General features: G+C 34.5%; 1 protein-coding gene across 1 annotated transcript; it reads right to left on the bottom strand.

Annotated features, from left to right (window-relative positions):
• Positions 1-4,445: 4,445 nt before the first annotated feature.
• LOC104093823 (uncharacterized) lies at positions 4,446-10,526 on the bottom strand. The gene is made up of 3 exons (XM_009599636.4): positions 9,844-10,526; positions 5,276-5,408; positions 4,446-4,862 (listed from the first exon to the last, which is right to left on the bottom strand). Exons 1-2 carry the CDS (start codon positions 10,370-10,372, stop codon positions 5,308-5,310), a joined length of 630 nt encoding a protein of 209 aa, XP_009597931.1. The 5' UTR covers positions 10,373-10,526; the 3' UTR covers positions 4,446-4,862; positions 5,276-5,307.
• Between the last annotated feature and the right edge of the window lie 16,768 nt (positions 10,527-27,294).

Below are 27,294 nucleotides of genomic sequence, written 5' to 3'. Positions count from 1 at the left end.
GGAGAATAAGACGACTATGGAGTGGTACATGAAGGCTAAGAAGGAGGCGAAGTTAGCGGCTACCGCGGCTAAGACTGCAACATTTGGATGTTTGTATGAGGAACATAGGATCAAAGATAGGGACAAGAAGTTGTACAAGCTAGCCAAGATTAGAGAAAAGAAGGACTGTGACTTGGATCAAGTGAGTGCATCAAAGACGAGAAAAACAGAGTTTTGCTGGAAAAGGCACAGATTAGGCGAAGATGTCAGACATACTTTCATTAACTCTTGAATGAAGAGGGGAATATGAACATCGTGCTGGATGATTTATATCACTCTGAGAGTCGTCAAAATTTTGGGTATTGTAGGCGCATAAGAATCGAGGAGATTTAGTGGGCTATGCGTAAGATGATTATGGGTAAAGCGATCGGGCTAGACAAAATCCCTATGGAATCCTAGAAGAATGCGAGTAGAACAGGCTTGGAGTGGCTCGCTTAGATGTTTAACGTTATTTTTAGGACGTACAAAATGCCCAAAGAATGGAGGTGGAATATGATGATTCTATTATACAAGAACAGTGGAAATATCCAAAATTGCAACAACTATAGGAGTATCAAGCTGCTAAGTCATACTATGAAAGATTGGGAGATGGTGATAGAAGTAATGATGTGTCTATTTTCGATAGTCAGTTCGGATTCATGCCGGGCCGTTCGACTACGGAAGACATTCACCTTGTTAGGAGATTGATGGAGCAGTATAAGAAGATGAAAAAGAACTTGTATATGGTGTTCATTGATTTGGAGAAAATATACGACAAAGTCCCAAGAGAGGCTCTATGGAGATGTTTGGAGGCTAGAGGTGTGCATGTAGTCTACATTAGGAAAATTAAGGACATGTATGATGAAGCTAAGATCCGAGTAAGGATAGTGGGAGGAGACCCAGAACACTTTCCGTATTTTTTAGTTGTGATGGGGTTGCACCAGGTTGGGGTGTCAATGAATATTTAAAAATTAACTAAATCTACCGAACCGTACCGTACCAAACCAATTTTTAGATCTCTTTTAATAAAACTATAATTTTTATATAAATCTATAATCACACCGATAATTAGGGTAGGCTTTTATTTTATGAAAATGAATCAAAAAATATCAAACCGCACCGAATAAATTCACATGTGAAAAATATATTTATATGTTAAGTTTGCATTAAAATTTTCTTGGACTTTGAAACTATGAAAACGGTTACAAGCCAACAAGTAATTAAAATTAAAATCTTAATTATCAAACCTATTATGCTACTCCTATTGAAACTAAATTATTTTCAGCACATTCACTAGCAAGATACAAGGAATTCTAGCTATTATGAGTAACAAACTACAATATATTGAATATGTTTCCTTTCATATGATTTAGATTTATCTTTTTGAATATTTAATCTTCTATAGCCTTTATTCTTGAGTCCTAGCTTGGTTAATTTCTTTTCACTCGTGTGATTATATTTTCTTTGTCTTTACTTAGTTTCTTTACGCTACTGTAGAATAATTGATGGATCTATACTCTAACCATCTTTTATGTTTTCTTAATTCATCACCCTTTAAATAGTAAAAATATCTAGAGAGTTTTGCTAAGTCATATAAAAGTACGTATGTTATATTATACTTCTACTAGTAAATTTTACATGACATTTAAAAAAAAATACCGAAAATTAACCGAAACCGACATGATTGAGACGGTTTCGAGAATTTTAATTTTGGTTATATATAACAGAATAACCGAAAAATTGGTATGGTATAAATTTTATAAAATAACGAGCCAAACCAGACCATTGACACCCCTAGCACCAACGGTCAACCATTAGCCCGTTTTTATTTTCCTTGACGATAGATGCACTGACAAGACACATTCAAGGGGAGGTGTCATGGTGTATGTTATTTCAGATGACATAGTTCTGATTGACGAGATGCGAGGTGCTTTTAATAAGAGGTTGGAGGTTTGGAGACATACCCTAAAGTCTAAAGGTTTCAAGTTAAGCATGACTAAGACAGAATATTTGGAGTGCAAGTTTAGCAGCACCCAGGTAGCGGATATGGATGTGAAGCTTGATGCACAAGTCATCCCCAAAAGAGAAAGTTTCAAGTACCTTAGGTTAGTAGTACAAGAAAATGGGTGAGATTGATGAGGATATCACACATCGTATCGAAGTAGGGTGGATGAAATGAAGGCTTGCATCTGGTGTCATGTGTAACAAGAATGTGCCACTAACACTTAAAGGTAAGTTCTACAAAGTGGTGGTCAGACCGACTATGTTGTATGGGGTAGAGTGTTGGCCAGTCAAGAATTCTCATGCCAGAAGATGAAAGTAGCTGAAATAAGGATGTTGAGATTGATGTGCGGGCATACCACGTAATATAATATCAGGAATGAGATATCCGAGAAAAGATAGGAGTGGCCCCCATGGAGTCTAGGATGCAGGAGGCGAGGCTGAGATGGTTCGGACATGTAAAGAAGAGAAGCACAAATGCCTCAGTTAGGAGATGTGAGAGGTTGACCTTAGTGGACATGAGGAGAGGTAGAGGTAGGCCAAAGAAGTATTGGGGAGAGGTGATTAGACAGGACATGGCATAATTTAAGCTTACCGAGGACATGACCCTTGATGGGAGGGCGTCGAGGTCGAGAATTAGAGTAGAAGGTTAATAGGTAGTAGACCTTTTAACTTTTTCTCTCTCGTACCGGTAGTTTTAATGTTAGTATGGTATCTTTATATTCTTAGGTTGCCATCATTACCTATTGTTTGATTGTTATCTTTCGTTTCGATTTTCTTAATATCTTGTTGTTGTTATTGCTTGTTGCCACTGTTTCGTTTCATCTTTTCTTTAGTCTAGGGTCTAACGAAAACAACTTCTATGCCCTCCCAGAGTCGGGGTAAGGTCCGCATACACCCTACTCTTCCCATACCCCACATATTAGAATTCACTAGGTTTATTGTTGTTGTATAGAGAAAAAAAAGTCTCAAGCAATATGCAAATATAGCTTTTCATTGTTTACGTACACTAACAAAAAATATAGTTTATTTAAACCAAGGTCGCGCTATTTTTGCTTGTTTGCCTCAAAAATCAAACTGCGGTTCAAGATCAAGATTGTCATAACTTACATATGTTCAAACCTACAATAAAGAGTAGGCAAAATAGCCTCTGGGCCACCTAAATTTGTACCTAATTGTCAACCCGGTAAATAAACTTAGAAGTTTCTCATTTGAATACTTATACTTGACGGAATGAGTACTAATAAACACCTCTAGCTGAGCGTGTTCCTCAATCGCTATGACACAATTGACACGTTATATTCTTAACCTATTATTGTTTGACAAGTGTAATTTACAGGTCTCAGTCTTTTTTCACCAATTTATTAAAAAAAAAAATTTAAAAAAAAACTTTCTCTTCCTCTGCACCATGGCAGCCCCACCATCACCATATGTTTCATCCACCATAGACATCATAATCAACTACTCTAAAATCCCTCAAATCAACTATGAACTTCATCCTTCTTCATTCTAAAACTTCCAAATCAATAAAAAGAAACACCAATTTCTTAATATTTTAACTTTTTTTTCTTTCTATTCCTATTCGCTATACCTGCTAGGATCGTGGGAGCGAAAAAAATTGGAGAGTTGCATAAGATATATGGAAATTCCGATAGAATTCAACTCTCAAAACCTCAACATCCAAATCTGCAACTAAGAGAAGCACAATCAATTCTCCCCGAAAAAAAATCCACCAGTGACCTCATCAAAAACCACCTTTGATAATCATCACTGTTTCATCTTTAACTACTAAAACCAATCAAAATCACAATCCCCGAAAAATCAAAAAGTTGCACAAAATTTTTATCATAAGAAAAAGAAAATTAATCGTGAAAAGGAAGAAGAAGAGAAATTAAAGGGGAATTAGGGGAGGTGAAGGGAACGACGTTAATGGGGGAAAGGAACAGAAACATTTCCTTTGTTTCTTTATTGTTTATAGTTTTAGTTTTTTTAAAAATGAAAACTCGCATAGTTACGCGTCTTACAAGCGTGATTTGCACATACCTCGGCCACATCAGCTATGTCATTGCCACATAAGTATGATCAATGGTCAAAGTGGTTTATTAATGTGATAATAATTAAGTTGAAGTGTTCAAATGGAAAACTTTTAAGTTCATTTACCGGATTGACAATTGGGTGCAAGTTTGTGGCTCGGAGGCCATTTTACCTAAAGTGTATTGGCATATACTTTCACCTGACAGTGTGATAAGTAGCTCAAATGTACCGCCAGACATGATCTACCTCTAAAGAAATTACTCTAATACAGTACTAATTTTCTATTAAAAGCAAGAAGTCATTTATCGCTCTCTTTACTAAATAAATGTATCTTTACCGATCATTTAGTGAAGTGTCAATTACGTAAAATGTTTAGAGACGGAAAAAGAAAGTAGTTTAAGCAAACACTCTTATATAAAATCTATTAATTTAGTAGTATTAAATACATTTCTTAAGGGGCGTAATGTTGAACATAGTAGATGACAAGCCAGCCAATGGAACAGCTGAGACGTTGATATCGCTGACAACTGGTTAAAAGCCTTGCAACACACATTAGACCAAAAGCAAACAGCATTAAACTTAATAGGCTGATTATTTTTCCAGATCATACAGTTCAAACACCATAAATACAAGATATTTTCTAGCTAGGCTGAGCACTGAGTCATTACATCGAACAAGAGGGCGGGGCGGGGGCGGATGAAAGAGCTTCGACCCCAAACTCCGATCCGTGTAACTTTTGCATGCCATTTCTTAGGTAAGCAGCTTCTTATGTTTTCCAGGTTTTCAAAGAATTTACAAGGTTACTAAGCCTGCAAAATTCAACAATGTAGACAATCAAAGAAATGCACATAAACCAAATTGTATTAATCACATATCTTGTTTAAGTTGTAACATAAAAAGCTTGCCAGTAGTTTTCTAACCAGTTCAAGTTTCCCAACCCCAAAACCCTTTTGATAGATTTTCCACTATCCATTCACCCCCTCAATATAAGGAAAGAGACCTCATAAAACTATCGCCCAAATCACAAGGACGACCAAGAAATGCCTGACCTGGCTCTGGCTTAAAAATGGAATTTCATGAGATGTAAAAGAAGTCGTAGAGATAAAAATAGGATTGAGACTAAATGACTCAAACCAAGAATTAAAAGTAGATCCCTCCAGATGGAACAGGAAGGTCGAAGCCAAAGCAGATCACAAAATGCAAAGGTTGATAAACAACTTACTATGACAGCTCACTCTATGGATGACAGGTCATTTAGCCTTCATCCTCTGATTTAGAGTCATAATCTGAGTTGTCCTCAAGCTTTACCTCCACTTCGACCACCTGCACTGGGACTGGGAATGTGGGTGCACTTCCTGCAAGTAGGGAAGAAATGCTAATATTATTGTCAATGCTGCTATTACAAATATACCATAGAGCTGGTACAAAGGTTCGCTGTTGTATTTCTAGGTGGAGCAGCAACTCTGATCCGTTAATGTAGCCAGAGACAAATTTAACTAAGCATCAAGAGAGGTCACTCATGTAAGATTGTCTTAGAACTCCACTACTTCCCCATCTTCACTAGAGATCAACCTACTAAATACACAAGACTTTGAAATAGACTTGCTAGAAGAAAATAGTTCCTCCAATGTGCTAACTAATGCAATGTACCAACCAAACTGAAGAAGACCAACTCCTTGTTTACTACTTCTAAACTTCTTTTTTATGAGTACTAGTTAAGTTCAAAGTTGTTAGTATTAAATTAGCCAATTAAGTTAAACACTATTTCTAGATACTACACCTAATGAGCAAAGTGCCAAAGAAACAAAGCTGAAATCTTTCCATCAAAACAAGGTGATCACCTGAACCACCAGCTGAGAATTCAAGTCTGTTAAAAAATAATCTTAAGAGGATCAGAATTCAATGCCTGTAGGAGTTAGAGGCATGAGGTTTAAACACTCAAAGGGAACAGAAGCTAAAGCCACCTTCAACCCTAACCACATAACAAAGTGGTTCATTAAACCTAAAAACTGGAAGACACCCAGAATAATTCCGATGGAATCTTGTAACAATCATGCAACTATGGCTCATAAATACCCTATTGTGGACTTAACATCCTATATTCCTCGGCAAATAGAGGTGCTTTTAGACCTACTTCAAAATTTTGGTTTAACCTCTTCGCCTTGGGGTATTTATGCTTTCCGTACAGCTCTAGAGAAAGTTTATCCTTGTAAGGTGTGTTTGGTACGAAGGAAAACAACAACATACCCAGTATTATCCTACACCATCGGGTCTGGGGAGGGTAGTGTGTACGCATACCTTACCCCTACCTTGTGAGGATAGAGAGGTTGTTTCCAATAGACCCTCGGCTCATGAAAGCATAAGCACCACATTAATAAAAATATAGACAAAAAGGGACAGTACCAAAAAACCATATAAAGCAAAATAAAAACAACAAGACAGTAAGGTGATCAACAATGAAAGAAAACAACGGTTAGTCATAAAAACCTACTATCAACAGAAAGCAAGACTGCGTGCCAATACTAATGTTATGAACACTCTAGACTACTTACTCTACTATCCTAATCCTCGACCTTCATACCTTCCTATCAAGGGTCATGTCCTCGGTCAACTGAAGCTACACCATGTCTTGCCTAATCACCTCGCCATACCTCTTCTTTAGCCTACCTCTACCTCTCCGTAGGCCCTCCAATGTCAACCTCTCACACCTCCTCATCTGGGCGTTTGTGCTCCTCCTACTCACATGACCAAACTACCTAAACCGCGTTTCCCGCATCTTGTCCTCAATAGGAGCCACACCCACCTTGTCGCGAATAACCTCATTTCTGATCCTATCTAACAACATCATCATCTCTGTTATCTTCATCTTCTGGACATGAGCGATCTTGACTGGCAACACTCAGCCCCATACAACATCGTTGGTCTGACCACCACTCTGTAGAACTTACCCTTAAGTTTTGGTGGCACCTTCTTGTCACACAAAACACCGGAAGCGAGTCTCCATTTCATCCATCCCGCCCCAATACGATGGGAGACATCTTTATCAATCTTCTCATCCCCATGAATAATAAACCCAAGGTATTTAAAACTCCCCCTCCTAGGGATGACCTGCGAGTCCAGCCTCACCTCCCCTTCCCCTCCTTGAGTCTCACCACTGAACTTACACTCCAAGTATTTTGTCTTGGTCCTGCTAAACTTGAAACCTTTAGATTCCAGGGTCTGCCTCCATACCTCTAATTGCGCGTTCACACAGTCTCGCGTCTCGTTAATCAATACAATATCATCTGCAAATAGCATGCACCACAGCACCTCCCCTTGGATGTGGCGCGTCAGTACGTCCATCACCAGAGCAAATAAAAAAGGGTTGAGTGCCGACCCCTGATGCAACCCCATCATAACCGGAAAATGGTTCGAGTCCCCACCCGCTATCCTCACTCGGGTCTTTACTCTATCATACATGTCCTTAATCAACCTAACGTAGGCAACCGGTACACCTTTAGCCTCCAAACATCTCCACAAAACCTCCCACAGAACGTTATCGTACGCCTTTTCTAAGTCGATGAACACCATATGCAAGTCCTTCTTTCTCTCCCTATGGGCCTATACTGCTCCATCAATCTCCTAACAAGGTGGATGACTTTTGTAGTCGAACGCCCCGGCATAAATCCGAACTGGTTCTCGAAAATAGACACACTTCTCCTCACTCTTAGCTCTATCACCCTCACCCAGACTTTCATAGTATGGCTAAGCAGCTTCATACCCAAATTGGTATGAAAGGAAAACATTTTCCGAAAATGTTTTTAAATTTTTCCATGTTTGGTTGGCTTAAATATTTTGGAAAAATATTTTCCTCATCAACTCATTTTCCTCCAATTGAAGGAAAATGTTTTTTCTATTAAGAGAAGGGAAAACATTTTTCAAAACTCTTTTACAAACTTACCCACCTATTCCCCATCCCAGCCAACCCACCCCGCTCCCATCCCACCCCACCCTTAAATAAAAATATTATTAATAGTATTTTCTTTTATATTTTCATGATTTTAACGTTGTCTCGTGGATAGTGGTACATTGAGGAATATCCAGAAATGCATTTTTTGTCACACACTTTTAATTTTCACTGCAAACAAGTTCAACTATAGGCCTCTAGCTCCATTGTTAATTAATGAGTATTACTATCATATACCTTGGCTAAACAGAATTTAATCAGTAAAAAAAAATAGTAAAATTTTAGCCATTTTTTCTCCATATTTAATACTAGTGTGTATAGAAATTTCTTCTTTTTTTTTTAAGAAAGAAAACAAAATGGTTTGACTATATGACGTATACATTTGTGTTTTTGTCATATGAGCAGTTCTGACTAAAACAGAAATTGATGTAATCCCTTTTCTTTTATTTCCCAATACTAAATGTAATTTTTATACAATTAATTTCTAAAAAATATGTTTTGAATTTTTGTATTATTGCAGGGCACAATGGGTTGGCCACCAGTGAGATCTTTCAGAAAGAATGTAGTGGTTTGAAATAGAGTCATGAAACGTTGGGTATTTGGGGGGGAGCAAGGAAACATGGGGACTTTGGGGAAGTGAGTGAGGAGAGTAGCATAAAAAAATATTTTCCTAAAAACATATTTTTAATCTCTAACCAAACACTAGACAATATTTTCCGAAAAAAGTTTTCCACTTACCAACCAAACAAGGAAAAATAAGTGATAAAACCACTCATTTTCCATGGAAAACATTTTCCTTCATACCAAACACACCCGTAGTATCAAATATTTCAACTGAGTTTGGGATGTTGCATTAAGATTCTACTTATTACTGGGATATCTCATTTGACTCTAGACCATGTGCAAACCTGTGGTGTGGTTGGTTTTGGAACTGCAAGACATTTATCCGATGTGAAATAAAAGACTAAGACACTAGTTATATGATTCTACGGTATCCTTTGTAGGAATTATAACTAGACTATTTTTAGCTTGGCGGTTAACTTTCCGCAAGTCTCCTTCCTTTGTGTAAGCTAGGGACCACCTACACTTACATAGTCAGCAAGATATGCCTTAAGCAATCAATTCCAAAAAAATAGGTCTTACTAGCATTTATATTGGCGATAATACCTCAAATCGCTAATTTATTTTCAGTCTCTACACTACCACTGTGAGCTAAAAACAAGAATTTTTTTTTAATGACTGAGAAATCTGTCTGGGGCCAACCCATAGGACCGACCGCATTCTTCGAAACTTGGGAAGATGGGTCTGCTTATCTACCATTCCCACTTAAATTACCAGGATTAGTTCGCATTGCATGGGCTCGAACCTTGCGACCTAAGTTACAAGTCCCTCAACGTTCGCCACTTGAACTAAGCCATATGGTCTAAAAAACTAGACAATTGTTTTTACTTCTCAATTGTTCTCCCAAAAAGAAACAACAACAACAACTAAGAGTCAGTCCCAACCAAGTTTGGGGTTGGCTATGTGAATCCTCATGGACCATATTACTTCATTTAAACTATGTCATGCCAGTATTATGCAAAAACTAAATAATTAAAACATAATCAACTAAAACACAAAAACGTTACCTCTCATTTGTCCCACCAAAAAGAAACAACTACTACGCCTCAATGCCTCAGTCCCAAACAAGTTAGGGATCGCTATATGAATCCTCACTGACCCGTTACTCCATTTAAACTCATGTCATGCCAATATTATGCAAATATTATATAATTAAAAGTATTTGAATTAAAAACAAAAAATTTAAACATTTAAAGCTTCCTCCTTTTTAAACATATGTATACCTCCAGTAAAAAAGGAAGAAGAGGGCCAACCACGAACCCTTGACACGCACGCCGTTTCATCCTCCGACAACAACAACGAAGACGAACCAAAATGACTCCTCACAGAAGCAAGCTTCCCGACAACCTCAACAATCCTATGAGGATCAAAATCACCTCCTCCTCCTCCTCTATGACCATGTATACCTCCTCCTACTTTCACAAACGGTTGATTAGGAAGAGGTGGGACCCAGTAAGAGTATCCAGGCAAAAAAGGGAGCCAATCAGGTGCGGAACGTCTCACGATAACCGAATGGATCACCTCTTCTAACTTCCTTATTCCGCCTTCCGATCCGATAGAGGAGGAATCAAGATCGATCTCGATTAACTGAGGGTGAGGTGGTTCGCCTTCGCCGGAACCATCGCCGTCGCCGGACCGGTTGGAGTTTGAACGGTGACGGAGAGTGAGGGGAAGAGGTGGGGCGAATTTGGGTCGGGTTAAAGTTCGGGTTAGGGTTTGGATTTGGGAATTATTAGAGAGAAGACGAGCCATTTGGGAAAGGAAATTTTTGGTAGGAATTGGAGAAAGGATTTGGTACAGATGAAAGGAAAGAGGAGTGAATTAATAGGTAACTGGTTTACTTGTTAGGCAGGTGGAAATAGGGCGAGAGACAGTTGAGGTGGCAGCCGTGGGCGGTGGGTCTCATCGGTGACTGGTGAGCTGGTAGTGTTGTTTTTGGTTATTATTCTTTTTCCTTCAAGAATTTTGGATAATGTAAGTTCCTCTTTTTTTATTCGCAAAAATAAATCTTCCTCGGTTTAATTTAACTTGTTTATACTATCTTGAATCTTGAGGGTTGAGTGACTGAGTGTCTATTTTTAGAATTTTCTTTTGCTTGAATCTATCTTTATAATTTATTTTGCAAGTATTTTAAGAAAAATTACCAGTTATGTCCGTTCATAAGTAAATTAGTACAAAAATTGATCAATTTATAAGATATTACTAATATTAGCCAATTAGCTATTTGTAGCCAAAAAAGGATCAAATTTTAAGAAGTTTGAATCTCAGTTTTAAAATGATTTGGTAGAGTTTTGAGGTGGTTTGAATTGAAAATTCGAAGTAGAATATGAACATGGAAAAAGATGATATGTATATCATACTATGTATTATTTGTGTGTCACATGTGTATCAAATGTGTATCACGTATATATCCATATCCATATACGTGTGAGATACATGTTTGATACGTGTGTCGCGCAAGAATTTTTTAAACTCGATTTTAACTATGATTGTTGGTATCAAACCAATCTAAATCACCTCCAATCTTGCTCAAATTTCGTATATTGCCTCATTTATATGTTTTCAACGAATTCCAACCATATCCATTGAAAAAAAAAATCCTTTTTGCCTAATCTATCTATCTATCTATCTATCTATATTATTATAAAAGTACGAATACAATGTCGGTTTACAAAAATAACCTTATAATATTAAGCATAATAACTCATAATAAAAGTATATAACTAGAATTCTAGATATTAGACTTATAATCCTATTAGTTTTAGGATATAATACTACACGTTAGGAATCCAACATGTTTACCTTTAGGAATCCTATTAGTATAATTACTTTCGGGCTATCTAATTCATATAAAATCGAACAAGTAAATATCTTTAGTCATATAATCCTATTACTTTTAGGATATACTTCTTAAGAATTTCTATTACTAATTTAATTTGAAAACGTATTATAATGTCTTATTACTAATTTAATTTGAGAATGTATTATATTGTCCAAATTTATTTAGAAAAAAGAGAGTCTATATTATTATTAAAGCATAAATACAATATTAATATATCAAAATAGCACTAAAATATTAAACGGAATAACTCATAGGGAAAGGACATAACTGCAATAACCTATTTTTTGGACTACAATACTTTCTATGCTAATTTTTAATATTTAAAATTTTAAAATTAATAAAATTTGTCTATTAAATTCTTATTAAAAATATGTAGGAATGTTTAATAAAATCAAGTTTATAATAATGCTCTGTATTGGCAATACATTACCACTCCATAATTTTCAATACGAAGAAAAAATAAAAGTAATATTAAATGGACTGCATAAAGAGTTTAAATTAAGAAAAAATATACCCACACGGTAATATATTTTTATATTATATTTGAACTATTTTTTTACTCAAAAGAATATTTTTTATCAATTTTTCGTGTAATATTGAAAATTACTCAATTATTAAACAATAACTAAGAAAATATTTAAGAATATAAATGTGTGAGAAAGAGAAAAAAATAGTTGGTAAGAGTCAATATCACTAATGATTCTACAAACATAAAGATCTAAAAGTGAAATATCATATCAATCTTTTACTCTTTAAAAATAAAATTTATGGTAGATAAAATTATAATTAAGATTAAATATTCAAAACAAGAGATTAACTAATATTAAGAGAATACTCCTAGGTTCTTATAATTGTCTGGGATGAAGCACTTGTGAACTCCGGGCAATTATTTTTTAAATTCATCATATGAGTAAAATTCTAATTCAAATTTTAAAAAAAATCTTAGGGTACATAAATTTATTCCATAAAAGGGGCGTTAGAACACAAAGTAAAAAGGTTAGTATATTATTAAGAATCAAAATGTTATACAAGTGTCTGAGAAAACACAATCAAAGCTAAATCCTAAACAAGAACTAGCTTTCAAGACAATATTATAAAGAGTCAACTATGGTATAACAGGATTATTCTTCGTAGATGTCTCCAGCTGAATCAAAATAATATTTCTATGTAATGCATTACATGCAAATATCATATCAAGAGGCATGACACGGTTAGTAATAATAGCAAGTGGTGTACCAACAACGATTTTATTGTGAGGCCACCCACTTTAGATTTGATATACCTCTTCAAACAACTTAAATAACCATTACAAATGTATCAAAGCAGAGCAATGGTGCTAAATTTATGAGAAAATAAAAATTGATAATAAGGGATGAAGCACTTATGGCTAAGTGTTAAACGATCGAAATAATTGCCCGAAGTTCTAGATATATATTGGATATTAATGAACTGTTTAGTGAAAAATTAATGGTTTGGGAGGTGAATTCTATCAACTACTATCAATAGTTACAAAATCGACAAAAACAGAGACGGTAAAAGCTAGCTTGCCAAAGTTATACTTCTAGCCTCAAACGAAAAAGATTCAACTAACAAGAAATATAAAGTAAGAACATATCCAGTATTCAGTGTCTTATTGCTTTGTGTCGGAAACAAAGAAGAGCATCCAATAAAAGATGATTCGGTTCCTCCTGAACACTTGGTTATCAATCCCAATGATAATAGTAGTGCATTTAATAAGAGAAATATTTTTATCATTAGATTAAAATGCAATTTGTGCAAATCGCATGATAGAAATAAAAAAACGTCTTAGCTAGCAGAAATAGTATGTTAGTGTCAACGTAACGTATGTATATATAATAGATATTATGATAGCTAAAAATGCACATGCACCTGACCAAGTCAGTAGCCAGATCAGCACTTCTCAAGTAACAAAAAATGTTAGGCGCAGCATATAGCCAGATCAGCACTTCTCAAGTAACAAAAAATGTTAGGCGCAGCATAAGAGTGAAGAAGCATCCAACAAAATTAACAGACTTTGTTTGGCAGCAGAGTGCTGGAACGCGTGAAGTGTGAAGCAAGGAAATAGGATTTAGCATTCCCTATAAATACCTAGTAGAATAAGAATTGCAGTAGGCTTGTATTATGTGAAAGTTATGTATCCTCTTATCTCCCTTCTCTCCGTGTCTTCTCATCACCATTCTTATGGTGTTTGAGTTCTCTGTAATTTCCTTTAACTAAGTTGTTCTATTATTGCCAATTTATCAATATAATATACTTTAGTGTTATTTGAGTTTGTACCATTGGTGCTTTCACTGATTCGAGCTCCATGACTGGGTTTTCGAGTTCCATTGCTACTGACACTATGTCGTCTTCGTCGTCCTCTAAGGAGATCGCGGATCTCGCAGCCTCCGTTGCCGGTCTTACTATGGCCTTTGCTGGGCAGCAGAAGCTACTCTTGGATTTGATGTCTCAGGTGGCCAATTCGTCGTACTCTTAAGCAGTTGCCACAGAAGCTCCCACCGGCATTCTGACCATTCCTTCGATGCGACATAAACCAGCTTCTGTGGAGATGCCTCGCTTCTCTGGTTCTAATCCATAGGGTTGGGTCTTTGACGCAGAAAGGTACTTTGATTTCTATCATATCTCTGAGGATCATAAACTCTCCTTAGCATCATTTTATTTGGACGGTGAGGCCCGCGAATGGTATCGGTGCTTGTTCCGCAACAAGCAGCTGAGTGATTGGCCTCGTTTTGCTTTGAAAGTGACGAGCCGATTTCAGAAGCGTTCCTTACTTCCACTAGAGGGTCGTTTATCGAAGCTCCGACAGACGTCCACCGTCACTGAGTTCCAGGCTCGGTTTGAATCAATTGCAAATGAAACTAATGATGTTACATTGTATATAGGATAATTTTGAAAAAAAAATATGCCTGTCATATTATTGAAAAACTTAGATACGCCGAATAACTTATATAATAACACACAGAATTCAACTTTCGTCTTCCAAAACTAAGGAATATCCTTTTAAATTTGTTAAGGCAGAGCAACCAACGCATTAGGAGGAAACATACACAAAAAAATATTGTCTACAAAGAAGTGTTCATTAAGAAACCATCACATTAAATACTTTTAAACCATAATATATAATTGTCTAACTAACATGACAAAATTGATCATTTGTGTAAGTTTTGATGATGTCCTTTTATTTTAAATTCATGTATTATGCTAATATAATAATATTTTTTGGCATTTAGATGATTGTTGTATTATTATACATAAAATTTCTCTCATTAATTAAATTTTATTGTTCATTCATATAAATAAATATTTAAATCATTATGTACCATCATTAACGTGCAACGCACGTTCATAGACACTAGTATTTTTAATATTGTATATCATTGTTAGTGAATTTTGACTCCAAACTAGTCTAACTTACCTTCAAAATTCATTAAAATTTGTATAGTGTCTCATCTACGTGTTTTCAACGAATCGCAACAATACCCATTGAAAAAAAAAATGCCTATATTTTTTGCATGTTGTATATCATTGCTAATTTTTTGGCTATTTTTTTGTAAGATGACTAAAATTTTGAGTTGCTGGTAAATAGTGTACATTCCCGTAAGATTTCCTTATTTTAATCATCACAGGATCAAAGAAGGTGAAAAAGAGATTACGAATTCAATATGAAAAGTTCAGTTTGGATTTTCAAATATCGGATTGAATAAATTAAACCCATATCCAATTTATATAAGATTGGATTTTTTTTAGTTCGATTTGATAGTAATCAAATTGAATATTTTAAATTTTCGGTTTTGAGTCAATAAATTGAGCTTTTTCATTCTTTTTGCAAAAAAAGAATATCCAAATAAAGTATCCATATTAATATTAAATAATATTAATAGTTCTTTATTTCATCACAATCATCCAAATAAGTATTCATGCAAATGAATGAAATCATTATTAAAAAAATGCAACATACTCATTAACGAGGCCCTACCAATTAGCAAATCAAAGATAGTAAGAACATGATAAATTATATATTAACCTCGCTTTAGCATTTAGTGTTCACAAACATAGAAAACAGAAACTAACATGGGTGGGAAAGAAGAAAACCTTTTATTCGATCTAGTAGGGTATCTAATATTGAACATCGTAGTTAGTATTAAATATACTAGTTAATGTTTAATGGGTAGGGTATTGAGTTTATTAGTATTTGACATCAATATTTTAAAAGGCGGGGTGTGAGACGAGGCGTTTTACCTCTAACGAGGCAAGTCGTAAGCCCTAAGACATGGGGCGTAAGTTCCACAAATTTTTAAATTTTACTAAATTCAATAATTTTAAGATAGTATAAAATAAAAAATAATTATAAAAATTACATCAAAATCACAAAACCATAACAAATAATCTATTTAAAATATTTATAAATTATAATTCAAATATGAATAATACGAAAAGTATGACATATATCATAATATGCAAATTAGCTGCAAACATCGTTACAACTCAAAAATCAAAAGTAATGTATTCGATACAAAATCTTATACGTATCTCTTAAGGAGTAATGAATTTTGAAAGAATTTCGATATTATAATTTATTTATTTTTTAAAATACTCCTTTTATTTAATATGCTTTCTATTTGAAAGAGAATTTATATAAAAATATAATTCATAATTTAAATATGATTCTCTAGCATTATTTATTTTTAAGTTTCAACAAGTTAATAAAGTGACACATAAGTTACCATATAATACCATGATAACTAATTATTTGTAAGTAGTTAATAGCTAATATTGAGCTATTAAATTAATAAGTATTGTATCTCGTAAACATGAAAAAAATAATATTTAAGAAAATAATTATAAAATAATTATGGACTATTATATAATAAAGACATAACAAAAGTTAATAAATAAATACTTTTTAAATGAAAGATTTATTTAAAATTTACTATCATAGCAGTCTTAGTGGATAACGTGCAAAAAAAATTTATTTTAACTAGTTTTAGGGTACGCGCCTTGAGCGTGTATGTCACGACCCAATTTTTCCTCTGTTGGGTATCGTAATGGCACCTAATCTTAGGGACTAGGTAAGCCTAACATTTACTCAATTACAATAATAATTAAATAACATCTAATAATTTTTGAAATGGAAGTCTCTATAAAATTTACAATTTTCAAAATCGGTAGTATAAGTCATAAGCTCTACAGAGTTTACTACAATTTACTAAATACAACTGTTTGAAATAAAGTAAACAGTGTGAATACAAATCAGAAGGTGACTCCGAAGCATGTGAACGCAACAGCAGGTTTACCTTGAGTCTTCACAACAACAGTCCGCACAGCTAGCTAATAATCAACTGACTTCGAAATACCTGGATCTGCACAAAAATGTACAGAAGTGTAGTATGAGTACACCACAGCGGTACCCAATAAGTATCAAGACTAACCTCAGTGGATTAGTGACGATGAACAATCAAGATACATACTGGACTAAATAACCTGAACAAGTAAAAGTATAGGAACAAAAGAGTATAGTTCTATATAAAGACTACGCGAAATGGCAAATAATACGGTAATTTCAGTAAGAAAGGAAAACAACAACTATCAACGGAATACCATAGTAATGACATAGAAGATCAAACGGAAATACAGCCTAAATCTGATGAACACAATTAAAGGAAGGGTAGGTAGCAGCTAGATGAAAACAACCACTTTCACACCAGGTTTTAGTCAATAAATTTCACGAGGTACCGAACCTCATACTATTCATAACTCACGGGTCCCAATACCTAAACCCTAACATTAGGCATCCTGTGCCATCATTACACTTCATAACTGCACTGACGACTCACGTGCCAAATGGAGCCATTCTCACATAGAAGGCAAGTAACAAAGATGTGCATCTATACTCATCAATATCAGGAAAACCTCTTAACCGATAAGAGTGCTCAACTACGTGTATGCTTGTGCAAGTGTCCTAACATGGTTCATACCAACTAATAAGTATATGAAAGGAAATGGATAGCACGTAGAATGTTTTCTCACAACTTTCCACAAGATAAAACTCACACATGTAAGTGTACCACTACACAAACATCAACAACAAGAATTCCCCCAGGCCATCACAAGTCATCACAGATCAATCCCTGACACAGCTCACCTTGTCTCGCCACGTGTGCAATAGTATAATAAATGCCCGCCTTGTCTCGCCAAACGTATATAATAATGTTCCCACCTTGTCTCGCCACATGTGCAACCCATATATATATATATATCCCGCCTTATCACGCAACATATGCAAATATCAATAGTAACAATAGCACGACAGAAATCTCGTGCAACCCAATAACACTCGCACGACAGAAACCTCGTGCATCACAATAACAACAACCGCACAGTAGAAACCTTGTGCATCACAGCAATAAGTACAACAACAACAATGATAATAATACAAGGTACGACAAATAAGTCAGCTCAGAGATTCCAGAACTTAAAGAAACGGAAGAACTAATTCACAAGGAGTAGCCACAATCGGGGAATACTAGTCATAATAAGAACATCTCAACCAGAAAGGAAATACTATGTAACAATGGTCCACAATATACAGTTCGACAACGAGAAAGCTAGCACAAGTCGAATAATTCCAAATAAGGACAAGTCAACCAAAATATAGGATATCTAACTTCTTTTAAGGTCAGGCAATTAGGAAAGAGATACAACAAATTTAGCTACGAAGAAGCAGTGGAAAGGTAACCATAACCTTAATTAAGGCTGAACAATTAGAGAAGGAATAGTAATAATTTCAATTAAAGATAAGCAATTAGGGAAAGGATAACATGGCAATAGAAAGGTAACAATTTTAGTTAAGGCACATATGAATCAAATAAGCAACAAGAGTGAATCATGAAATAATTAATTCTAATTAAGCATGTAGAGGTGAAACTAGTAATTAAGAAGCGTAATCATAACAAGAACAACTGCATATTCAGTGAATACAAGGGCCTAAGGACCCTAAAAGGCAAATTTTCCACAAATAAGTCTGAGCACGTACTCGTTACCTCGCGTACACGGACTACAATTAGCATAGAAGACTCAAATCCTAAGGGGTAGTTCCCCCACATGAAGTTAGGAAAGATACTTACCCTAGAGAATACAGACCGATACTCAAAAATAAACTTCTCGGTGAAATGGCCTCCGGACGGCTCAAATCTAATCAAAATAACTTTAAAGCATAGATAAAACTCATAAGAAACTATTCCGGATCCTAAAGCTTCAATCTTTATCAAAATCTAAAAATTGATCCAAAAGTCGACTCCCGAGCCCGCACCTCAGAACCTGAAAAATTTCACAAAACCCGAACACCCATTCTGATACGAGTTCAACCATACTAAATTTATCAAATTCCGATACCAATTCTTCCCTCAAATCATGATTTTTCATTTGAAAGTTTTCTTCAAAAACCTCCATTTTCCTCAACTCAAAACATAAATTAAATGATAAAAATAAATATAAAATAATGGAATATAATAAATTCTAGGTGAAGAACACTTACCCAAATTGATTTGCTTGAAAAACCCACAAAGAATCGCTCAAAACCGAGCTCTGTAAGTCAAGATATGATAAAAATGGCCTAACCCTCGATTTGAAGATCTTATATTCTGCCCAGATCTTTATGCATCGCGAACGCGGAGAAAGGGTCGCGTTCGCGAAGAAGAAATTAAGGCTGCCAAGAAACCCTTCACGAACGCGAAGAAGGAATGTGAGGTTGCCAGGAAGTGCTTCGCGAACGCGGGTGACTAAACGCGAACGCAGTGAAGGGAAAGGCAAACCTTCGCGAACGCGAGAGGTTGAGCGCGAACGCGAATGCGAAGAAGAATTATGAGGTGGTCAGTAATAACACTTCGCGAACGCAAAAGGCACTTCGCGATCGCGAAGAAGAACACCAGAAGACAGAAACAACAATTCAAAAATAGAAGAAAATGGCTCGTAGCCCATCCGAAATACACCCGAGGCCCCCGGGACCCCGTCTAAACATACCAACAAGTTTCATAACTTAACACGGACTCGCTCGGGGTCTCAAATTATGTCAAACAACGTCGAAACTATGAATTGCACCAAGAATCGAACTTATGAATTTTCAAATCTTCCAACTTCTAAAACTCGTGTTGAAACCTATCAAATCAACCCGGAATGACGTCAAATTTTGCAGGCAAGTCCCAAATAATATAACGGAGTCGTTCCAACTCTCAAAATCGTATTTCGACTCCGATATTAAAAAGTCCACTTCCGGTCAAAATCTCCGAAAATTCGACTTTCGTCATTTCAAGCATAAATCAGCTACATACCTCAAATTCACCGTCCGGACACGCTTCTAAGTCCAAAAACACCCAATGGAGCTAACAGAATCGCTGAAACTCCATTTCGGAGTCATCTTCATACAATTCCAACTACGGTCAAAATCTTAAGACTTAAGCTTCCGCTTTAGGGACTAAGTATCCCAAATCACTCTGAATTATCCGGTAACTGAATTCAACCACGCACGCAAGTCAATACACATAATACAAAGCTGCTCAGGGCCTTATGCTGCCGAACGGGACTTAAATTCTCAAAACGACCGGCCGGGTCGTTACAGTGTATTTCATATTAATGAGAACATAATTTTTAAAAATTACATAAACAATGTGTTTGAGTTATAAAATAGAAATTAAAAAAAAATATAATTTCTTGAAAACGAATATTGATTTTTGAGAACTTATGTTTTTAAAAAGTCATCAATACTTTATTATGATTTTTGAGAACTTATGTAGGAATTTCTTACGAAAATAAAAAAAAAAGTAAACTTTTGTCGCTTGAGATATGAGAATGAAAAGATTGGCAATGTAGCTCCTAGAAAAATATTGCTAAGTGACATTCAGAGGCGGATCCAGAATTTAAACTCTACGGGTTCAACTTTTAAGATTTTTAATATTGAACCCATTATATTTTTAAAGTTATGGGTTCATATCCATTATTTTTGCAATTTTAATAAATTTTACACATAAATTTTTACTCCACGTCGAAAGTTATGGGTTCAATTGTGTCACTACCCGAAATTCCCACCTTCGGGACCATGATGGCGCCTAACATTTCACTTGCTAGGCAAGCCAACGTTAGAATAATATAATCTATTTTAAATTAATTTTTAAATTTATTAATAACAAAGAACAAATGCGGAAGTAAAGTCTAAAATATCGTGAATAATCCATAAAAATAACGGAGTCTAAATACCATCCCAGAATTGGTGTCACAAGTGCACGAGCTTCTAGAATAATACAAATAAAGCTGTCTGGAAACAAACACACAGCTAAAGTAAAGTAGACGGGGACTTCAGAACTGCGGACGCCGTGCAGTTATACCTCAAGTCTCCTCTGATAGCTGAAATCCGAGCAAATCTATGGTACGCCGCTGGGACCAACTCCGAAATCTGCACAAGAAGTGCAGAGTGTAGTATCAGTACAACCGACCCCGTGTACTGGTAAGTGCTGAGACTAACCTCGACGAAGTAGTAACGAAGTTAAGGCAGGTCACTTACATTAACCTGTATGCAATATTAGTAACAATAACAAATAATAGAAATAAATCAGGTAACTCATTTATAATAGTTGAAGCCAACTCAACAGTCATAACCAATTATTAATTTAACCAATTTCCATTGCAGCGTGCAAACCGTTCCCACAATATATTCATTTTCAATCCTCCAATATATATATTTTAATCAAGTGTATATATAGACTTTTAAGCAAGTCTGTTGCGGCGAGCAACCCGATCCACCAATATAGACTTTTAATAAGTCTGTTGTGGCGTGCAACCCGATTCCCCAATATGGACTTTTAATAAGTCTGTTGCGGCGTGCAACCCGATCTCCCAATATTTGCATTTCAATCAATTCTGTTGCGGCGTGCAACCCGCTCCTCCAATATATCAATTTACTAATTCTTATAGAAAAAATTGTCCCAATAAATGCAACAATTAATATAAAAATTTTAAGACAACAAGCATACAATAATTATGATTTAATTATGAAACAACCAATGACAAGTAACAATTTATTTTGGAAATCAGGGAGAAAATAGACAGTTTAATATTTAATACGCTAAATGTCAAGTAACAATTAAGACACATAAATCAAATAAGTATGTAACAATTATTACATTGATTCAAGAATTAATATTTGACAAAGAATATGAGAGAAATAATTATTATAACAATTAATTCATAATTTAAAACGATTTATGATTTTTCAAGTAATTATGCAAACAATTAATTTGACGACGTATAGACACTCGTCACCTCGCCTATACGTCGTTCACATGCATTTCACATAACAAATAATTTAAGGGTTCTATTTTCTCAAGTCTAGGTTAACCACGATACTTACCTCGCCTTGCAATTTCAATCAATTACTCGACCACAACTTTTCCTTTTGAATTTGTCTCCAAAAGCCTCAAATCTATTCACAAACAATTCGATATACTCAATACAAATCATAGGAATTAATTCCATATGAATTTACTAATTTTCCGGATAAAATCCGAAATTCACTTTAAAAATTGACAGTGGGGTCCACGTCTCAAATATCGGAAAAACTTATGAAATCCGAACACTCATTCCGAGACGAGTCCAGCCATACAAAAATTATCAAATTCTGATGTCAAATGAACCCTCAAATCTTAAATTTTGGTTTTTTGAAGATTTTTTAAAAATGTGATTTTCTCCCATAAATTCACGGATTCATGATATAAATGAGTATGGAATCATAAAATATAATCGATATAGGATAAGAAACACTTATTCCAATATTTTTCTGTGAAAATCGCCCAAGAATCGCCTTACCCGAGCTCAAAAATTGGAAATGGTTGAAAATGGGTCGAAATCCTATTTTCAAAACTTAAGTTCTGTTTTTCAGATTTTTATTCATCGCGATCGCGGAAATTCGTTCGCGATCGCGTAGAACAACTTTTGCCCAGGTTCATTTTATTCTTCGCGATCGCGGGAATGGCTTCGCGATCGCGAAGCACATTTTGGCTGCCCAGATTTTTAACTCGACGCGATCGCGTAAATAGTCATGCGATCGCGGAGTACCTTTTCTCAGCCTTACGCGATCGCGTACTTACTTGTGCGATCGCGTAGCACAATTGACGTGCCTAGCTTTTGCCTTCCTTCCTTCTACGCGATCGCAGCTGGTCCCTCGCGTTCGCAGGGCACTGGAAGTTTACCTTCTGCGATCGCGTGCCTATCTTTGCGAACGTGAAGGGTAAAACTCACAACTTACAATTTTCTCTTCGCGATCACGAAGCACAATGCACGAGATGACAGCAGAAGCTCAAAAACCAGATTTTCTAAGTTCAAAATCATCGTGTAGCCTATCCGAAGCTCACCCGAGCCCTCAGGGCTCCAAACCAAACATGCACACAAGTCCTAAAACATCATACGAACTTGCTCTCGCGATCAAATCACCAAAATAACACCTAGAACTACGAATCGGAGACCAAATCAAAGAAAATTTTTAAGAAAACTTTAAAACTTATATTTTCACAATCGGACGTCTGAATCACGTCAAATCAACTCTGATTCTCATCAAATTCGGCAGACAAGTCACAAATATTATAGTGGACCTATACCGGACTCCGAAACCAAAATACAGACCCGATGTCAATAAATCCAACATCAGTAAATTCTTAAAAATTATTAAGCTTTTAAACTTTTAATTTTTCATCAAAATTTTATATCTCGGGTTAGGGACCTCGGAATTCGATTTCGGGCATACGTCCAAGTCCCAAATCACGATACGGACCTACCGGAATTATCAAAATACTAATCCGAGTCCGTTTGCTTAAAATGTTGACCAAAGTCAACTCAGTTGAGTTTTTTAAGGCACTATTTCACATTTTAATTTATTTTTTCCATAAAAACTTTCCGGAAAATTATACGGATTGTGCACGCAAGTCGAGAAATGATGAATAGTACTTTCAAGGTCTTAGATCACAGAAATAATTATTAAATTTTAAAATAATCTTTTGGGTCATCACAAATTGAACTCGCATCTACCACATTGAATCCGCCCATGGTGACAATGAGTCTAAAAATGATGTAGGGAATTGTCATTTATTGATATGAATGCAAAGAAAAAGAAAAATAGTTAATGATACCTCACTAAGATACATTCTATCTTCTAGTATTTCATTCTTATTGCTTTAAAATTGTATCTCTTACCAATTTTACTCTTAAAATTATATTATAATCAATTTAACTCTATTTTTGAATTCTTTCACGGTAATGCTTCTCTTATGGAAATAAATTTACATATTCTAAGAGTTTTGTAAGCTTAAAAATAAATTATTTATATGATGAATTTTGAAAAAGATTTGATTAGGATTTTTCGCTTATTAGTTAATCAAAGACTTAACAATTACTTTTCAATAGTAGAGGAAATAATTTATTTTCTTGTTGATTCAAATTCTAAATATTAGTCCATTTAATGTTTTATAAATTTAACTGTAATATAATTTTATCCATTAAAAATTTTATTTATGAAGGATAAAAAATCGATTTGATATTTTATTTTCGAATTTTTGTATTTGCATAACTATTAGTGTTATTGATTCTGCCAGCCATTTCTCTCTCTCTCTCTCTTAGGTAAGTAGTTCAACTCTAAAATAAAAATGTATTATAGTTTTTATATATACTTTACATGGATAACATAGAAGCAATTGTAGTTATGAAATAATTATTCAAATAAAAAAATAATACTATTTTAAGTAATTAAACTTTTAATTGATTTTAAATTCTTAAATATTAAGACTTTCTATATAATTTAAATAATTAATAATTAATAAAAAAGAGATAATTTTAGAGATATCCTCTCATATTTGACTTTGTAACATTAATCTCCCTTGTGATTTACGATATTATATTTATCACCTTTATTTTAATTTTTTATAACAATACTTTTAATCTATTTATCAAACAGTTATCATTTGACTAAGTTGTCCTTTCTGTTGTACTCCATTATTTAGTTAATTTTATAAACATATTTTATTATGTAGTTTTTATTTTTTGTTGAAATTATTTTAACTATCAATGCTTACGTAAAAAGAAAATAAAGTAAGTGAATTCCGAAAGTATATGTATATGTAAAACTCTTAATTTTGATTTTCTTTTCTTTAACTTTTCACTTAAATTAAGTTTGTAAAATCAATGACAAAAAGAAATAACAATAATAAGCGAGAAGAAAGAGAAGAAAACAAAAAAATGAATAAGTAAAAAAGTGCAATCCCGAAGGAGTTAAAACAGGCAAACCTGTTTGTTTTTGTTCTTCTTTTCTTTTTCATTTTCTTTTCTTTATTTGTCTATTCTGAAAATTAATATTGAAAAATTAACATGGAAGGTTATAATTATGTTAACTTGTCAAAATAAGAAAAGAGTTTATATAAAGTAAAGTTCTAATCGATTTTACTTTGGGACTTTCTACATATTCAGATAAGGAAAAGATTTAATATTTAAAAGTTTAGTTGATTTCAAACTCCTAAAAATTAGAGAAAAACTCAAATTACATTTTTGTTTAGTGCGGAATCTATTTCTAAAGGGCAAAAAAGGCGAACGATATTTCGCTAAGGGCCTTCGTGCTTTTAATATAATATAGATAGATTATGACATAAAATACTCTCAACTTAATGATTTAAGATTAAGAAAAAAGTAATTTTAAATAGTTAACGATTTATTAAGAAAATTTGTGGATTTACAAGGTTAGTTACACACAACTGCATAAAGTTCTATTAGGCGAGCCTAGTACACTGGGTGTTGGGTGTGTCCGGGGCGTAAGCTCTGACGGACGAGGCATAAGTATCACGGAACTAAGCCCCACACATAAACTCATGGGCGTTTTACGAGTGCTCCGCCCTGGGGTGAGCCCCGGGCGAGTCCCAATTCTGCCTTTTAAAATAGAGTTTGGCATATGAAAATAGGTGCTTAATTGGTTGGGCTAAATATAAAGTATAAAATTCTGAATTTTCGGATATTCAAAATTCCTAAATCCAACATTGGAAATCCACTATGAAATCTGGAATTTTTAAAAATTAAATCTAAATTCATACCCAAAATCCAAAAGTTTCGAATTTCAGTTCGAATCTAAGGCTTGCCCAAACTATGCCTACTCCTACTTTTTAAAAAAAGAATATCACTGTCGTTTTATTCCTAGTATTTTTTCTCTAATTCTAATATTTTGTGTCACCTTATCTTAGAAGTATCAACATATTTTTCCTACTATATTTTAGAAAATATCACCCACATTTAATATTTATATTAAATCAAGGATGCCACCACCGCGTGTAACATAAAACTGATGTTGGTCATAACGCTATAAAGTGACTTAGTATTTCATGACTCATTACTTGTGCATTATCCAATGAGATAATCTATATTTTCTGTTAACCTAAATTTATATTATTTTATTTATATTTATCTTTATAATCTGTATGATTATTGAACAAATTTTGATATATAGATCAAAGTAGAAAAGTATTAAAATCTAGTTCTTCCTGTCAAAGTTCAAAACAAAACACAGAGATAAAATGTTAATGACAAACTAATGCCCTAAAAATTGAAATATTTGTAAGTTTTATATCTAGATAAAGTACGAAAATACCAAAAATCCCTAAAGCATATTTCATGTGAAGTGCTTATCAGAAAAAATTGTATTTATAAATAGAGATGTTGGATGCTTGATAATGACGTCAAAAAGCAAGCTAATCGAGAGATTCATTACGTTTATTCAAGACACGTAACTTCCAAGACACTGTACTTCTTTTCGCTATAGCTTACTGTCACGATCCAATTTCCACTATTGATCGTGATGGCGTCCAACATCCCATTAGGCAAATCAACGGTGAACTATCAACTTAATTATTCATTTTATTATTTTTAAGATTATAAATTTTATTAAATAAAATAAATTAGGCGTAGAAAAACATGAAAATGTAAGACATTTATTAAAACATATGAGGAAATGGTGACAATAATAAATAAATATCATAAACACCCACTAGAAATCCCCAAAACCCGATGTCACAAGTGCATGAATGTCTACTAAAATATACAGTACTGTTACACAACTATCTGGAATAGAAAATACACAGGATACAAATAATGGATAAGACGGGGACTCCGTGTACTGTGGATCGTAACATAAGGAACAACTCACCATGAAGTCTCCTCAGCAACTGCACATGACCACCAAATATACCTCCATAATTAGTGTAGAAGTGTAGCATGAGTATGTAAATCAACGCGTACCCAGTAAGTATCTAAACTAACCCCGGAGAAATAGTGACAAGGGGTCGACATCGACACTAACTAGTTGTCCAATATATCAGTATAATCAAATATAAATAGATATGAAACACAATAATAATAATGAGGTAAGAATTGTAACTAACATAATCCTCCAACATAATGACAACATAAATTTCTCAAATCTCATGTACTATCTCAACAAATAAGAAATATCAAGGGCTACCTCAAACAGATAAGGAATATCATGTAAACGTCAAGTCTCAATTAAAAGGGAAAATCTCATGAATATTCAGACTCCTAGCGATATTACGCACGAGTTATGCGGAGGTCATATGACTCGATCCATTAAGTCATGTACATACACTGTCGAGGTCGTACGGTCTGATCCATAGATGCATCTCAATATACATATTGCTGAGTTCGGCCCGATCTCCAGAAAGAGAAGAAACTTATCGAATTACGGATCACGTATTTGCAACACAAGGTCAGGGACATAAAG

This window comes from Nicotiana tomentosiformis, chromosome 11 (assembly GCF_000390325.3).
Source record: "Nicotiana tomentosiformis chromosome 11, ASM39032v3, whole genome shotgun sequence".
Classification (NCBI taxonomy): domain Eukaryota; kingdom Viridiplantae; phylum Streptophyta; class Magnoliopsida; order Solanales; family Solanaceae; genus Nicotiana; species Nicotiana tomentosiformis.
Note: the sequence above shows the minus strand (reverse complement) of the source record. Positions and strands in the feature narration are given on the sequence as shown.